At 44.3% G+C, this 16,839-nt stretch overlaps 1 protein-coding gene across 1 annotated transcript in view; it reads left to right on the top strand.

The window, feature by feature from the left end:
- EFTUD2 (elongation factor Tu GTP binding domain containing 2) overlaps positions 1-16,839 on the top strand; it is a 57,608-nt gene that overhangs the window by 18,526 nt on the left and 22,243 nt on the right. The window contains exons 5-11 of the mRNA XM_003943581.4: positions 1,579-1,654; positions 2,143-2,208; positions 3,584-3,619; positions 4,645-4,735; positions 5,639-5,721; positions 9,299-9,465; positions 13,411-13,535. Of these exons, the coding sequence (XP_003943630.1) occupies positions 1,579-1,654; positions 2,143-2,208; positions 3,584-3,619; positions 4,645-4,735; positions 5,639-5,721; positions 9,299-9,465; positions 13,411-13,535 (644 nt within the window). The remainder of the gene's footprint in view (positions 1-1,578; positions 1,655-2,142; positions 2,209-3,583; positions 3,620-4,644; positions 4,736-5,638; positions 5,722-9,298; positions 9,466-13,410; positions 13,536-16,839) is intronic.

The following is a 16,839-nucleotide window of genomic DNA, read 5'->3' as shown; positions in this document are numbered from 1 at the left end:
TTTTTTTTTTTTTTTTTTTTTTTTTTTTTTTTTTTTGAGATGGAGTTTCCATTTCTTGTTGCTCAGGCTTGATCTCAACTCACTGCAACCTCCACCTCCCAGGTTCAATGATTATCTTGCCTCAGTCCCTCGAGTAGCTGGGATTGCAGGTGCCTGCCACCATGCCCAGATAATTTTTTGTATTTTTAGTAGAGATGGGGTTTTGCCAAGTTGGCCAGGCTGGTTTCAGACTCCTCACCTCAGGTGACCCACCCACCTTGGCCTCCCAAAGTGCTGGGATTACAGGCATGAGCCACTGCGTCCAGCCTGATAAAGAAACTTTTTGTTTGTTTGTTTGCGTTTAAAACATACTGGAGCTGGGCACAGTGGCTCATGCCTATAATCCCAGCCATTTGGGAAGCCAAGGCAGGCAGATCACTTGAGCCCATGAGTTCAAAACCAGTCTGGATAACATGGTGAAACCCCGTCTCTACTAAAAATACAAAAAATTATCTGGTCTTGGTGGCATGCACCTGTAGCCCCAGCTGCTTAGGAGGCTGAGGCAGGAGAATCTTCTGAGCCTGGGGAAGTTGAGGCTGCGATAAGCCATGCTTGTGCCAATGCACTCCAGCCTGGGCAATGAGAGTGAGACTCTGTCTAAAAACAAAAACCTACTGACCTCTTGTATGTTCAAAACATTAGAGTCCCTTCTGAAATAGATTATCTCCGATTGTGCAGACGTTTTTAATTTTTAAAATTATGTATTTATATATTTATTTTTTAGACAGAGTATTGCTCTGTTGCCAGGCTGGAGTGCAGTCACGCAGCCTTGGCTCACTGCAGCCTCCACCTCCTGGGTTCAAGCAATTCTCCTGGTTCAGCCTCCCGAGTAGCTGGGACTACCGGCACACACCACCATGCCCAGCTAATTTTTGTGTTTTTAGTAAAGACGGGGTTTCACCATGTTGGCCAGGATGGCTTGATCTCTTAACCTGTGATCCGCCTGTCTTGGCCTCCCAAAGTGCTGGGATTATATGCCCAGCCTCTTCTTTCATTTTCAGTCTTGCTGTATTACTATTGAAATTCCTGTGGGCTGGGCGTGGTGGCTCACGCCTGTAATCCTAGCACTTTGGGAGGCAGAGGTGGGCAGATCATTTGAGGTCAGGAGTTCGAGACCAGCCTGACCAACATGGTGAAACCCCGTCTCTACTAAAAAAAAATTAGGCGGGTGTGGTAGTACATGCCTGTAGTTCCAGCTACTTGGGAGGCTGAGGCAGGAGAATCACTTGAACCCAGGAGGCAGAGGTTGCAGTGAGCTGAGATTACGCCATTGCACTCCAGGCTGGGTGACAGAGCGCAAAAAAAAAAAAAAAAATTCCCATGATAGTACATTCCCAGATTGTGTTACCTCATGGATAAGTTTCTTGCATTCTTAAAGCCAGAGCTATGTAAGTATAGACATTCACATCTATCTGCCTGAGTGCTCTCCAGTTGGTCTGAAAGTTGTTCCTGGCCAAAAATACCTTAAATACCTTTACACCGCTCCTCATTTGGAAACTTTTGCCAAAGTCTCTTTTCTCTTTTCCTTTGTCCTTTCAGTTTCTTGGCAGATCTGATGGATAACTCAGAGCTCATCAGAAACGTGACCCTTTGTGGACATCTCCACCACGGCAAGGTACAAGAGAACTTCAGCTACTTGGAACAGGATTTCTCTTGTGTGCCTCCTCGTTTTTTGAACTCTCAGAATCACAGTGGTTGAGGTTCCAGGTCACAAGGCTCAACTCTTGACGAGGGACGCTGCATGCCTGTTATGAAACCATGCTGTGAAATTCTGGCTTTTCCCAAGCAGCAGGTGGAGCCTGTTCCTAAGCCACTTGCATGCCTGAGCCTTGTGTCTATATCTGGACAGAAGGTGGGAAATTGAGCCTTACTCTGATTTTTATAAGTTTTCATTTCCTAGGGGATGCCTGTCTAAGAAAGATTTCATCTTTTATTTGACAATAATCCTGTGGCTTCAGTGTTAATTCTTTGCTGTCCCATAATCCTCCTTGCTCTCCTTTCTTCTCCTTGTCCCTAAATTATGTGATGTATTAGGAGCTGGGGGAAGGGCACAGTAAATTTTCCTCTGTGGTTGGCAGGTCTTAACTGTCTCTTTCCTTTTAGACATGTTTCGTAGATTGTTTAATTGAGCAGACTCACCCGGAAATCAGAAAGCGCTATGACCAAGACGTAAGTAGAACTTCTGTTGAGAGTTTAGCATGAACCATTCAGAACAGCTAAAGATGTCTCTCTCCTTCTCCTTCCTTCACCCTTCCTGTTCGCTATAAATAATGACGCCTCCAAAGTGCAGCTTTATAATTGTAATCTCTATTAATAGGCTGTAAGAAAATAATTTCAGTTTCAACTTTCTCAGGAGCATAGAGAATATTAAGTTGCAGTATTTTTGGGTGATCCATTTTGCACTTGGGATCCCTTCTCTGTTATGATATATCCTGACTTTTATAGTCTATTCTTTCCTGTCATAGTATTAATAGCCTGCTCTATAAATGTGATACAATTGTACCTGGTTTTCATGGTAAATTTAAATGCCTGTGAATGAGGCCAACTGTGGCTGCAAGTCTCAGTGCAATAAACGTTCAATCCCTGCCATATTGGTTGTTTTAACACTCTAGCATGAAGGTCGACGTGTCTCCCTTTACCACACTAAGAATTCCGTGCATTTGATGTAAATCAGCTCTTAGCTATACCTGGTCTTCAATGATCTCCCCCAACCAAAAAGACAAAAACAGGCTGGGCATGGTGGCTCATGCCTGCAATCCCAGCACTTTGGGAGGCCAGGATGGGAGGATCACTTGAAGTCAGGAGTTTCAGATCAGCCTGTCCAATACAGCAAAAGATCATCTCTATTAAAAATGCAAAATGTAGCTGGGCACGGTGGCACACACCTGTAGTCCCAGCTACTCAGGCTGAGGCAGGAGAATCGCTTGAACCTGGGAGGCGGAGGCTGCAGTGAGCCAACATCACACCATTGCACTCCAGCCTGGGCAACAGAGAAGACTCCATCTGAAGAAAAAAAAAAAACGACAGAAACTGCAACCAAAAAAAAATCCTGGCCAAGCACAGTGGTTCACGCCTTTAATCCCAGCACTTTGGGAAGCCAACACAGGTGGATCACTTGAGGTCAGGAGTTCAAGAGCAGCCTGACCAACATGGTGAAACCCCACGTTTACTAAAAATAGAAAATTAGCTGGGCATGGTGGTGCATGCCTGTAATCCCAGCTACTTGGGAGGCTGAGGCAGGAGAATCACTTGAACCCAGAGGTGGAGGTTGCAATGAGCTGAAGTCACACCATTGCACTCCAGCTTGGGCAGCAAGAGCAAAACTCTGTCTCCAAAAAAAAAAAAAAATCCTCCACACACCCAGGAGAATTTTCAGCTGTGTGGGCATTGGTCTCATTGTCTGGAATTGCTGTGGGGCCACCCTGCTCTCTCTCTAATCTCAAAGAAACTCTTGAGCTGGGAGGTGATGAGGGAAAGTGCTTGATGGTTCATTTGTGGGAGAGGAGTCTGAATTCAGGTGGTAACAACAGTCAATTTTTTTCAGCTGTGCTATACTGACATCCTCTTCACAGAGCAAGAGGTAAGCATGTCCCGGGGCGTCCGATTGTTGCCTTCACCAGATCTGCCAGTAATCGTTTTGTAGGGAATGTAGGGGAGCCACCTGCTCTTTCCACTTTTCACACCCCATCTCCTCCTTCCTCCAGTCACTCCAGGGTTATAATTTGAAAGAGAACTGGGTAGGCAAGCTGCAGGTTGGGTGGGGGACCCTCCTGTTCTTGACTAGATTAAAGTTGGCCTAATACCGGGCAAATGCTAAGAGATGATGCCTGCATTTGTGCTATAGTGTGCTATAGCTCAGTGTGATTTTTTTAAATGACATCATCCTTGAAAAATCTGCAGGATGACTTCATCCATATGATGACCTCTTTCTAGGAGTAGCTTCTCTTTGAAAATGGGTTTCTATATATTTGTGCTTTTCTTTTTGTCTTTCCATCGAATCTTTCTCCTCTCTGACCCCTTCTCTTTCCCCCGCCTCTTATTTCTGTCCCTTTTTCCTAATGGAAGTTTTAAGTATAAGTAAGTATGGCTGGCTAAAAGCACTTGGAATTAGTTAAGATAGATCAGCAATCAGTGAATGTTAGCTGTTACTGTTTTAAAATTTTTAGTGTTATTGTTTTATATGTATGTATGTATTTGTATGTATTGGTTTGACTGGAGTTTTAAAAAATGTTTATTATAGCTTTTATATTCCTTTAAAAAAAAAAAAAAACTAAAACTAAAATACCCGAGATTGTACCTTTTTACTTTCAAGGTGCTCAGCTTGTTTTTGTTTCTAATGTATAAAGAGGATGAGATTCTAGGACCCTGGAGTCTCTGATAAGGCTTAATAGCAGTTTGTTTGCAGTAATTCATTTTCATCTTTTCATATTTGAAACAAGCCCCCCAAAAATGCTATCTAACACCAAGGTATTTCATCTTCAAGGTCATGCTGGTTAGAGACCTAGAAAAACATCAGTGTAATTTACTAGCAACTGGGGACCCCCAAGAATGAAATAAACCCCTCTTGCATAGGAAGAGGTCTTGACCACTCTTTGTTCCTTTCAGAGAGGTGTTGGCATCAAAAGCACTCCTGTGACAGTGGTCTTGCCAGACACCAAAGGAAAATCTTATCTCTTCAATATCATGGACACCCCAGGTAGGACATCCTTTGGCTTTTAATTATTAGAAACTTGTCCTTGTTTTGTGTGTGTCCTCTCACTTTCCCAAGCAGAACAGAGCAGTGAATCTTTGTTTTTACATTCCCTCACCTTCACTGAAACCATTTTCAGTTTTGACTCTCCTTTGTTTCTGACTTGTTAGTTTAGCAGGCATCATACTCCAGGCCTCCTATTCTTGTCTTTACTCTTTAGAATATTTAACCATTTTAGAGAATCTTACTCATTTCAGCCTGTCAGACCCCATGCTAACTGCTGGGGAGCTAAAGGTGAGCCAGATCCAGTCCCTGGCCTTGAGTGCTCTCAGTGTTTTGAAGGAGACTGGTGAATGTACAGATGACCTCGAGAGCAGCGCACCTTGGCTGACTCTTCCTCTTTTGGAAAGGACCAGCTGGGGCAGAGTTTTTAAAAACTGGAAGGTTTTAGGTTTTGGCTGATTTGCCTTCTTGGCACCATCAGATGCCCAGTACCCTGATACCTCTCAGACCCTGCTCCCATAGCCCCTCGCCAGGAACTGCCTTCCTTGAACTGTACACTGTGCTCCAGGCAGGCCCTCCTTTGCCCTTTCTCCTGCCTCCAGATTGTCTTGAGTCCGTCAGAATTCTGCTTACTGCTGATTAGGCTAAGCTGGTATGTGAGTGTGGACTCATGCTCTAATGGGGAAGGCACTTCCTTCTTTTTATGTAGGGAGCCTCCCGTAGAAAAGCTTAATGCAAGGATATGACTCTAATGGGGGAAATGTTTACTCTGTAGGCGGTTATGACGTGGAGAGAAAGGGGACATTTGGGGGTTCTCGGGCTTTGCAGTGCCCCTCAGTTCACCCTACCTGTTAATTGTGCTTTATTTTGCACCAAGTCATAACTGACTTAGAATTTGCTTTTCAGGACATGTGAATTTCTCTGATGAGGTTACAGCCGGCTTGCGTATCTCAGATGGAGTGGTCCTTTTCATTGATGCCGCAGAGGGGGTGAGTCGGACTTCTCAGAATCTCATCTACCCTGTTATGTTTGCCCCCACACGATACCCAGAGCACTGAGAGACCTGGGAGCTAGCAAACTTGAAACTCTCTGGAATTAAGGCTCAAATTTGCTCTAAAATTAAAGCAGCAAATGAAGTTCAAAATTAATTCTCACCAGGCTCAGTAATCCCAGCACTTTGGGAGGCTGAGGTGGGTGGATCACCTGAGGTCAGGAGTTTGAGACCAGTCTGGCCAACCTGGCGAAATACAAAAATACAAAAATTGCCGGGCGCGGTGGCTCAAGCCTGTAATCCCAGCACTTTGGGAGGCCGAGGTGGGTGGATCACAAGGTCAAGAGATCGAGACCATCTTGGTCAACAAGGTGAAACCCCGTCTCTACTAAAAATACAAAAAATTAGCTGGGCATGGTGGCTCGTGCCTGTAATCCCAGCTACTCAGGAGGCTGAGACAGGAGAATTGCCTGAACCTAGGAGGCAGAGGTTGCAGTGAGCCGAGATCGTGCCATTGCACTCCAGCCTGGGTAACAAGAGTGAAACTCCGTCTCAAAAAAAAAAAAAAAAAAAAAAAAATTAGCTGGGTGTGGTGACCCACGCCTCTAATCCCAGCTACTCATTAGGCTGAAGCAGGACAATCACTTAAGCCTGGGAGTTGGAGGTTGCAGTGAGCTGAGATAGCGCCACTACAGTCCAACCTGGGTGACAGAGTGAAACACTCTCAAAAAAAGAAGAAAAAAAATTATCTGTGGGTCCCCTTGCTTCCTGCTCAATGAAGCTCAAAATGAAAACTCATTGTTATTCAGAAAACACAAAAGATAAAATGACAAATGTAAATAAAAGAAAGGGAGGAGAGTATGTTCTTGTAAGTGGATTTTTAATATTAGTTGAGTTTTTCCAAGAGATTGGAGTTAAAAGACTAGGGTATCTTCTGTATTCCTGAATTGAGAGATTAAACACTTTGGCCAAGCTCATTCGTGTTGTCATTGGTGAGACAGCCAGCAGAGGGAGCCAGAATTGTGTTGTTTTTTTTTTTTAACTGACTTTATTTTGGAATAATATCACAGTGAAAACTTGCAAGAATTGTACAAAGAACCCACCCTCATTTACTTTGTAATTCTCTCTCTGTACACGTTCAGAAACACACACACACACACACACACACACAGAGGTGTGTATATTTTCCCCTTGAACCATTTGAATATTTCAGAATGTATTTTCTAAGAATAAGGACATTCACCTACATATTCACAGTACAGTTACCAAAACCAGAAAATTTGACATTGACATAATCCTGTTGTATAGATCTTTTTCTACAGACTTTATTCAATTTTACTAACCATACCAGCAATTTCCATCATAGAATTTTTTTTCCCCTAATCCAGAGTGATGCATTAGCATTTAGTTTTCATGATTTTCAAGTCTCTCTGAATTGAAGCTGTTCTTTAGCCTCCCTTGGTCTTTTATGACATTGACACTTTTGAGAAGTACAGGGCACTTATTTTGTAGAATGTCTCTCAAGTTGGGTTTGGGGTTTGTCTAATATTTCCTCGTGATTAGGCTCTGGTTATTAGAATCTGGTTATTCTGCCTTTTTTTTTTTTTTTTTTAAAGACGGAGTTTCACCACGTTGGTTAGGCTGGGTTAGGCTGGTCTTGAACTCCCAACCTCAGGTGATCTATCCGCCTTGGCCTCCAAAGTGCTTGAATTACAGGCGTGAGCCACCACACCCGGCCTTTTTTCTGCTTCTTATCAAACTTTATCAGTTTTGTCATCCATTGATGATTCTTGGCTTATACCAACAATAGTTGCAAATGATTAGTCTTCTAACTCTTCTTATTTGTTTTGTTTTGTTTTTGAGATAGAGTCTTGCTCTGTTGCCCAGGCTGAAGTGAAGTGGTACAATCTCGGTTTATTGCAACCTCTGCCTTCTGGGTTTAAGTGATTCTCCTGTCTCAGCCTCCCAAATAGCTGGGATTACATGTGCACACCACCATGCCTGGATAATTTTTGTATTTTTAGTAGAGACGGGGTTTTTCCATGTTGGCCAGGCTGGTCTCGAACTCCTGAGCTCAGATGGTCCTCTCACCTCTGCCTCCCAAAGTGCTGGAGTTATAGGTGTAAACCACTGCACCAGGCCATTGTTTTTTGTTGTTGTTGTTTCATTTTGGTTTTTTTTTTGTTTTTTTTTTGAGATGGAGTCTCGCTCTGTTGCTCAGGCTGGAGTGCAGTGGCACGATCTTGGCTCACTGCAACCTCTGTCTCCTGGATTCAAGTGAGTCTCCTGCCTCAGCCTCCCGGGCAACTGGGACTACAGGCACCTGCCACCACTCCCAGCTCATTTTTATATTTTTTTATATTTTTGGATTTTACCATGTTGGTCAGGCTGGTCTTGAACTCCTGACCTCCAGCAATCCACTGGCCTCGGCCTCCCAAAGTGCTGGGATTACAGGCGTGAGCCACTGGGCCTGGCCTGTTGGTGGAATTCTGTTGTAAAGAAGTGCTTTTGCTTCTCCCCCATTTGCTTATTATCAGTATGGATGTTTGGGTTTGTATTTTATTCAGTGAGTTATAATCTGTTGCTGTCCTTACACATTCTGGCGCTCTAGTGCTCTCATTCCAGATTTGGCCAGTGAGAGCTCCTTTTGGCTGGCTCCATCATCCTTTTGATGTCTCATCGTTTTTTCAATACTGTACTTCCTTACTTTCATGCACAAAAAGGTGTTCTAGACATATCTTTCTCTGATCCAGTCCTGGAATCAGTCATTTCTTCAAGGAGTGCTGGCTTTTTTTTTTTTTTCCTTCGAAGAGATGGGGTCTTCCTCTCTGGCCCAGGCAGGAGTGCAGTGGTGCAATTATACCTCACAGCAGCCTTCAGCCCCTGGGCTCAAGTCATTCTCCCACTTCAGCCTCCCAAATAACTGAACCATAGGTACGTGCCACCATGCTCGGCTTATTTTAAAATAGTTTTTAGAGAGACGGGTTCTCACTCTGTAGCCCAGGATGGTCTCAAACTTCTGGCTTCAAGCAGTCCTCCTGCCTTGGCCTCCCAAAATTCTAGGATTACAGGTGTGAGCCACTGCACCCAGCCTAGCAGCTCTCGCTTATAGTGGGGTCTAGTATTTAGAAACAAAGGTTTGGGTATGCTGATTGCTACTGGGTACATTGCTTCTAGGCCCTCACTGAGCACAGCTAGGTTATATACATTCGTACATGTCTATAACTATTTCTGCACACATATATTAAAAATCATGCATTAATCCTAATACCCCCAATTCCATCTCAGCACCACAGGCTTTTCCCAGCCTTCTTATTTCCTTCTCTAAGAAGGAAACCTGGCTCCCAACATCATCATTCATGGGTTTATTCAGTTCTCAATCCTGCAAGGTGCCCTCTTAAAGTTCCTGTGTCTATCTTCGGATGGGATGCTCTCTGCTTTCACCCAGTGATACTTCCCCAGGTCTTTTTTTCTCCCCAGGCTTCATGGTTTGAAATAGTGCCTTCTTTGGTTCTGCTTTGAACTTTCTGCCCTCCTTGTTCTCCTTACCACCTTCTGAGCCTTGTGTTTCTCAGGTGATGCTGAACACAGAGCGGCTGATCAAGCACGCGGTACAGGAGAGGCTGGCGGTCACTGTGTGCATCAACAAGATTGACCGGCTGATCCTGGAGCTGAAGCTGCCTCCAACTGATGCGTATTACAAGCTGCGCCACATTGTGGATGAGGTCAATGGATTAATAAGGTAGAAGACCCCCAGGAGTAGATTTCCTGTCCTCAGAGACTCTGGCTTTTAACCCTGAATACTTCTGAGAACAACTCTGATTTATTTCTTGTCATGTGTTGATGAGTTTGTTGGGCAAGACTAGAGGCACATTCTGTGTCTCTGCAGGGGTCTGTTACCTCTGTGCCTTAGCCACCTGTGCTAAGGCACACCTTCAGTTTACTATAATGATCAATACTTGGGCTCTATTGAATTTCTTCTCTTTCTAGAGTTAGGATCTCTATTGCCCAAGTTAGAGTGCAGTGTCACAATCACAGCTCACTGCAGCCTTGAACTTTGGGCTAAAGCAACCACATCATGCTCCTGAGTAGCTGGGACCATAGGCATGCGCCACCATACCTGGCTAATTGTTTTATTTTTATTTTTCATTAAAAAAAATTTTTTTTAGTAGAGATGGAGTCTTGCTGTGTTGCCCAGGCTGGTCTTGAACTCCTGGCCTCAAGCAATTCTTCCACCTTGGCCTTCCAAAAGGCTGGCATTACAGATGTGAGCTACTGCACCCAGCCTGGGCTCTAGAATCAGCCTCATCTTCAGCATATACTAACCATGTAAAGTTGGGCAAAGTACTTAAGTTCAGTTTCTGCTTCAGTAAAAAAGGAATAATATTTGCCTAGTAGCAATAATGGCAAATATTATTAGGCATTTACAGTATACGTTAACATAATAACTTATAAATGATGTTATAAGAAATTAAGTAGATATCTGATGGATCATACTTAGCACAGTGCTTGCCATATAGCAGCTGATGTACTAATGATGTTAGCTGCTATTATCTTATAATTAACACAGTCTGAATAAATTAAGAAACTGTTTGCTTTGTTTCTGTGGATATACCATATACCTGCTTCTCAAAAAGATGGATTTAGGGCTTGCATTAATACATACGGGTGATGGTTATGACACTTTGTTGTTTTTTTTTTTGAGATGGAGTCTTGCTCTGTCGCCCAGGCTAGAGTGCAGTGGCCTGATCTCGACTCACTGCAACCTCTGCCTCCCGGGTTCAAGCAATTCTCCTATCTCAGCCTCCTGAGTAGCTGGGACTACAGGTGCGCACCACTACACCCAGCTAATTTTTCTATTTTTAGTAGAGACAGGGTTTCACCATGTTAGCTAGGATGGTCTTGATCTCTTGACTTTGTGATCCACCTGCCTTGGCCTCCCAAAGTGCTGGGATTATAGGCGTGAGCCACTGGTTATGATACTTTATAATATCAAAGGGCCTTTGAAACAGAGATTAGATATATCTTAGAGACAGTCTTACTACAGGCTGAAGAGAGCGCTGGATCACTTTCTGTGACCTCTCACATGGACCTGTGAGGAGGCCATCCTACTGAAAGAATGCCTCTCCATTTGAGGATTGGGGATGGTACCTGTGTGGCTAGAGACAGTTATCTTCGGGAGCCTTCCTAGTGCATAGCACTACTTTTCAAAAGGAATATCTTCACCCCATCTCTGTAAGGGCTAGAATGACTAGAGCCCAACATGACATCATGAGTCCAAAGGATGAAATTACAAATGTCTTTTAACAAAAAGACCAGGTGTGATAACTTATGCCTGTGATTTCAACACTTTAAGAGGCGGAGGAGGAAGGATCACTTAAGGCTAAGAGTTCAAGACCAGCCTGGGCAACATAGCTAGACTCTGTGTCTAAAAAAAATTTTTAAATTTGCTTTGCATGGTGGCACGTGTTTGAAGTCCTAGCTACTCAGGAAGTAGAGGCAAGAGGATCACTTGAGCCAAGGAGTTCAGGGTTATAGTGAGCTATGATCGTGCTGTTGTACTCCAATGTGGGTGACAGTGAGATCCTGTCTCTTTTTTTTTTTTTTTTTTTTTTTTGAGACGGAGTTTCGCCCTTGTTACCCAGGCTGGAGTGCAATGGCGCGATCTCGGCTCACCGCAACCTCCGCCTCCTGGGGTCAGGCAATTCTCCTGCCTCAGCCTCCTGAGTAGCTGGGATTACAGGCACGCACCACCATGCCCAGCTAATTTTTTGTATTTTTGGTAGAGATGGGGTTTCACCATGTTGACCAGGATGGTCTCGATCTCTTGACCTCGTGATCCACCCGCCTCGGCCTCCCAAAGTGCTGGGATTACAGGCTTGAGCCACCGCGCCCGGCGATCCTGTCTCTTTAAAAAAAAAAAAAAGGGCCAGGCGCAGTGGCTCACGCCTATAATCCCAGCACTTTGGGAGACCGAGGCAGGTAGATCACGAGGTCAAGAGATCGAGACCATCCTGGTCAACAAGGTGAAATCCCGTCTCTACTAAAAATACAAAAATTAGCTGGGCATGGTGGCGCGCACCTGTAATCCCAGCTACTTGGGAGGCTGAGGCGGGAGAATTGCTTGAACCCAGGAGGTGGAGGTTGTGGTGAGCCAAGATTGTGCCATTGCACTCCAGCCTGGGTAACGAGCGAAACTTCGTCTCAAGAAAAAAAAAAAGGTAATTAAAAAAAAGGAGGTGGGATAGGGCTAAATTTAATCTGATTTAGTAAAATAGGAAGTCAAGTTTCAAACCACTAAACCAGAGGCCAGGCACAGTGGTTATACCTATAATCCTAGCATTTTGGGAGGCCAAGGCAGGAGATTGCTTGAGCCCAGGAGTTCAAGACCAGCCTGGGCAACATGGCTTTTGTATCTCATCTCTACAAAAATTAGCCAGGCTTGGTGGTTCATGCCTGCAGTTCCAGCTACTTTGGAGGCTGAGGAGGGAGGATCTCATGAGCTTTAGAGATCGAGGGTACAGTGAGTTATGATCGTGCCACTGTGCTCCAGCCTAGGCAACAGGGCAAGACCCTGTCTCAGAAACAAAAGAACCTCCAGGCAAGAAAAAGCAATGTAAACATATTACATAGAAATCTGGGGGTAAATACCCTAAAAGCAACTTTGAAAGTGTCGTAGGCCAGGCGCGGTAGCTCACGCCTATAATCCCAGTGCTTTGGGAGGCTGAGATGGGCAGATCACGAAGACAGGAGTTTGGGACCAGCCTGACCAACATGGTGAAACCCTGTCTGTACTAAAAGTACAAAAAAATTAGCCGGGCATGTGGCGCGCACCTGTAATCCCAGCTACTCAGGAGGCCGAGGCACGAGAATTGTTTGAACCCAGGAGGTGGAGGTTGCAGTGAGCCAAGATTGTGATACTGCACTCTACTCCAGCCTGGGTAACAGGGTGAGACTTTGTCTCAAAAAAAAAAAAAGTGTTGAAAGCAGTGTCTCTGGGGAGTATAACTTAGAGGTAGAGTAGAATGGGGTAGAGGGTTGTTCTTTATAAGCCATACTTTTATTTCTATATTGGAAAATTCCATAAGATAATGTGCCAGTAAGGCTAGGATTGTGGATTTGATCCCCTTGTACAACTGGTTTTCTTATAAATGTTAGTGAACTCGGATGCTTGTGGTTTCTGCTTTTAAGATTGAAAGTCTTAACACTGTAAAATAAAGCCAAACACAAGAGTATGACAGTGAGAGTGAAGAGCAGAGTTACTTTTCTTCTTTTCCTTTCTTTTCTCTTTTTTAAATGATGTTTATGTCTGCTTGTATTTGTGAAGTTGAGGTTTTTCTCAAATATACTTCTTCATTTCTGTCTTATCATATTAGATTCATTTCCTGTGTTCCAAGGATTTCGTCTCTCTCCTCCAGGTTTCCCCTTGTTCTGTCTGGTGCAGTTAATTTTTCCAAGATTGTGCAGAATGTTCCCAGCTCTGGGAAATCAGCTTGTTACTGGGAATTAGGGAACAACTCCATCATGTCACTTTCTTGGATCAGGCTGTTGGCAAAACTGAGTGTCTTGCGCAAGTCCCTTCCGAGGGCTGGAAGCGGCTGTGCTATTGAGTTCCTGCCTTTCCCCTTAGCAGTGTGTCCAGGGCCGCTGCAGCCTGGCACTACACTCACCACTGTCTCTGTTTCAGCATGTATTCCACTGACGAGAACCTGATCCTTTCCCCACTCCTGGGTAACGTCTGCTTCTCCAGCTCCCAGTACAGCATCTGCTTCACACTGGGCTCCTTTGCCAAGATCTACGCTGACACCTTTGGTAAGCCCTGGCTGGCAGTCTGTCTCACCAGCTTCCCCTGAGTCCCGTGTGCCTTTCATGCTGAATGGCTCAGGAATTGGCTTCGTATCAGAGCACCCTGCTGGGGGAACATTTTATCACCTGTTATTATCACATTTGGGGGTCTTTCTGGCCTTGAGACCCTTTTTTCAGGTTTAGTGTTTCTAAACAATAGAAAAATAAAAGTGAATAGGAGGAAATGGGAGAAGAGGGATCTCATTTTAGGAATAAAAGTCTCTCCTAGAGTGAGACAGGTTTTGTAAAACAGGAATAATCCATGCCCATGGGCACTTTCAGACCTCCTCTTCACAGGTGGCATCTCCCTCACTGTTAGTGCTTCTAGTCAGCCGTATGGAGGTGCACATCAATTTGATGGGTCTAATTGAGAACTCACAGTGGCCCTGCAGCCAGCATGTACAGGCCTCTGTTGCCATGCGCAGCTACATAATATGGGTTTCTGGAGCCTCAGCACCAGATCCTGAGACCACATTCCTGCTATGTGAGGTTCTCTGACTGCATCTTTGCATCTCCCCAGTGACCTCAGATTCCAATAGGAGTCCTGCACTGAGAGTCTTTTCTGTGTTCAATGTTACAGTTCCTTAGGGGGAAGTCACTGTTACCCCTGTTTTTAGAGTCAAGCAGACAGGCTCTGTGAGAGGTCTTATGACCAGCAGGCAGTGGAGCATCAGCGTTTCTGTTCTCGCCAGTCAGTTGTCCTGCCACACTCTCAGCATGGAGCCCTTTGCTCTCATGAAAAAAATGGAGGATTAAAATTCAGTCTTTTTTGACCAGGTGCAGTGGCTCACACCTATAATCACAGTACTTTGGGAAGCTGAGGCAGACAGATCAGTTGAGCCCAGTAGTTTGAGACCAGCCTGGGCAACACGGCGAAACCCCATCTGTACAAAAAAGTACAAAAAATTAGTTGGGCATGGTGCCACTGACCTGTAGTCCCAACTTGGGAGGATGGCTTGAGCCCAGGGGGTTGAGACTGCAGTGAGCCGTGATTGAACCATTGCACTGCAGCCCGGGGAACAGGACAAAACCCTGTCTCAAAAAGCAAGAAAAGAAAAATTTAGTTCTTTAAAATAATATGTATAAATTTAATACATGCCTATTGTGGAAGTTCAACAAAATCTTGTCAAGAAACCAAAATTCATTCATAATTTCATTACCATAACCACTGTTAACATTTTGTTATAGTTCTGTTTTTGTTATACATACAGTTGATCCTTGAACAGTGTGAGAGTTGGGTTGTTAACCTCTTCTCAATGTCAACAATTTACATATAACTTTTGTGTTCCTCACATCTTAATTTCTTGGGTCGTTTGTTTTTGATGGAGTCTTGCTCTGTCACTCAGCCTGGAGCACAGTGGTACGATCTCAACTCACTGTAACCTCTGCCTCCTGGGTTCAAGCGATTCTCCTGCCTCAGCCTCCTGAGTAGGTGGGATTATAGGTGCGTGCCGCCATGCCCGGCTAATTTTTGTGCATTTAGTAGAGACGGTGTTTTACCATGTTGATCAGGCTGGTCTTGAACTCCTGACTCGTGATCCACCCACCTTGGCCTCCCAAAGTGCTGGGATTACAGGTGTGAGCCCCTACATCCGAGCCACCATGCCTGGCCTGTTTTTTTATTTTATTTTTTTTTTTGAGACAAGGTCTGTTTTGCCCAGGCTGGAGTACAGTGGCACAATTCCAGCTTACTGCAACCTCCACCTTGTGGATTCAAGCCACTCTCCTGCCTCAGACTTTCGAGTAGCTGGGATTATAGGCGTGCACCACTACGCGCAGCTATTTTTTTGTATTTTTAGTAGAGATGGGGTTTTAACATCTTGGCAGGCTGGTCTTAAACTCCTGACCTCAGGTGATCCGCCCACCTCGGCCTCCCAAATTCTGGGATTACAGGAATGAGCCACCCAGTCCCGAAATCTTAACTTCTAGTAGGCTGCTGTTAACCAGAAGTCTTAACCAATAACATACACAGTTGATTAACACATATTTTGTTTATGTATTATATATACTGTATTCTTATAATAAAATAAGCTGGAGAAGACATTACCAAGAAAATCACAAGGAAGAAAAAATATGTGTACTGTTCATTAAGTAGAAATGGATCTTTATAAAGGTCTTCATCTTCATCATCTTCATGTTGAGCAGGCTGAGGAAGAGGAGGCATTGGTCTTGCTGTCTCAGGTGGCAGAGGCAGGAGAAAAAAATCTGTGTATAATTGGACCTGAGACATTCAAACCCATGTTGTTCAAGGGTCAACAATATGTATATATATTATATATATATAATCTGTGCTTTTCACACAACATTGGACCATTGGCCATTTTCTTTTTGTTAGATGTATATATCAGTTGTTCCCAGATGGCTCTTTTTAAAAAATGGGTAGATGAGCAATAAATGAAATTATACTGAACAGGGTTCCAGTAGAAGTATAGGTGTTTTGTTTTTTTTTGAGATGGAGTTTTGCTCTTGTTACCCAGGCTGGAGTGCAATGGCACGATCTCAGCTCACCGCAACCTCTGCCTCCTGGGTTCAGGCAATTCTCCTGCCTCAGCCTCCTGAGTAGCTGGGATTACATGCACGTGCCACCATGCCCAGCTAATTTTTTGTATTTTGAGTAGAGACGGGGTTTCACCATGTTGACGAGGATGGTCTCGATCTCTTGACCTTGTGATCCACCTGCCTTGGCCTCCCAAAGTGCTGGGATTACAGGCTTGAGCCACCGCGCCCGGCCCAAGTGTATGTGTTTCTAAATGTCCATTGTGTGAGCATGTGAAGCAAAATCCTAGACCCTTTTATAATTATAATGCAGAGATGATTTCATTTCTGATCAAAAATGGTCCTCAGCCTTGGGCGAGATTGTTGCTCATCCTTTGAACCCACTGTTAGTTTATGCTGGAGCTAGCTGTGGTCTGGGCTGCAACAGCATTATCATGAAAAGCCATGTGTAGACTTCTGGAAAGTCAGCACTGAAGGGAATGTGGAAGAGATCATGGAGTCCTTCCTTTTCATTTTATATGGGGGGAAGCTATGCCCATGGTCACAGAGCTGATAGAGATGGAACTAGAGTCCATTTACACCTTACTGCCAAAACTGATACCATGTGCTCCTGCTAGGAATATTATACAAGGCATGATTAATAACTTCTGACTTCCAGAAACTTTATCCGGTGGGCGGACAGAATCCCAGAGTGATGAATGGCAATGTGAGGTGGTAGTGTGAGCTGAGTGCCAAGTATCTGCTGTAGGCAGATAGAACTGAGGGAATTTAGCTG

Source organism: Saimiri boliviensis, chromosome 17 (assembly GCF_048565385.1).
Source record: "Saimiri boliviensis isolate mSaiBol1 chromosome 17, mSaiBol1.pri, whole genome shotgun sequence".
Classification (NCBI taxonomy): domain Eukaryota; kingdom Metazoa; phylum Chordata; class Mammalia; order Primates; family Cebidae; genus Saimiri; species Saimiri boliviensis.
The sequence above is the reverse complement of the archived record's forward strand: the minus strand, read 5'-3'. Positions and strand labels throughout refer to the sequence as shown.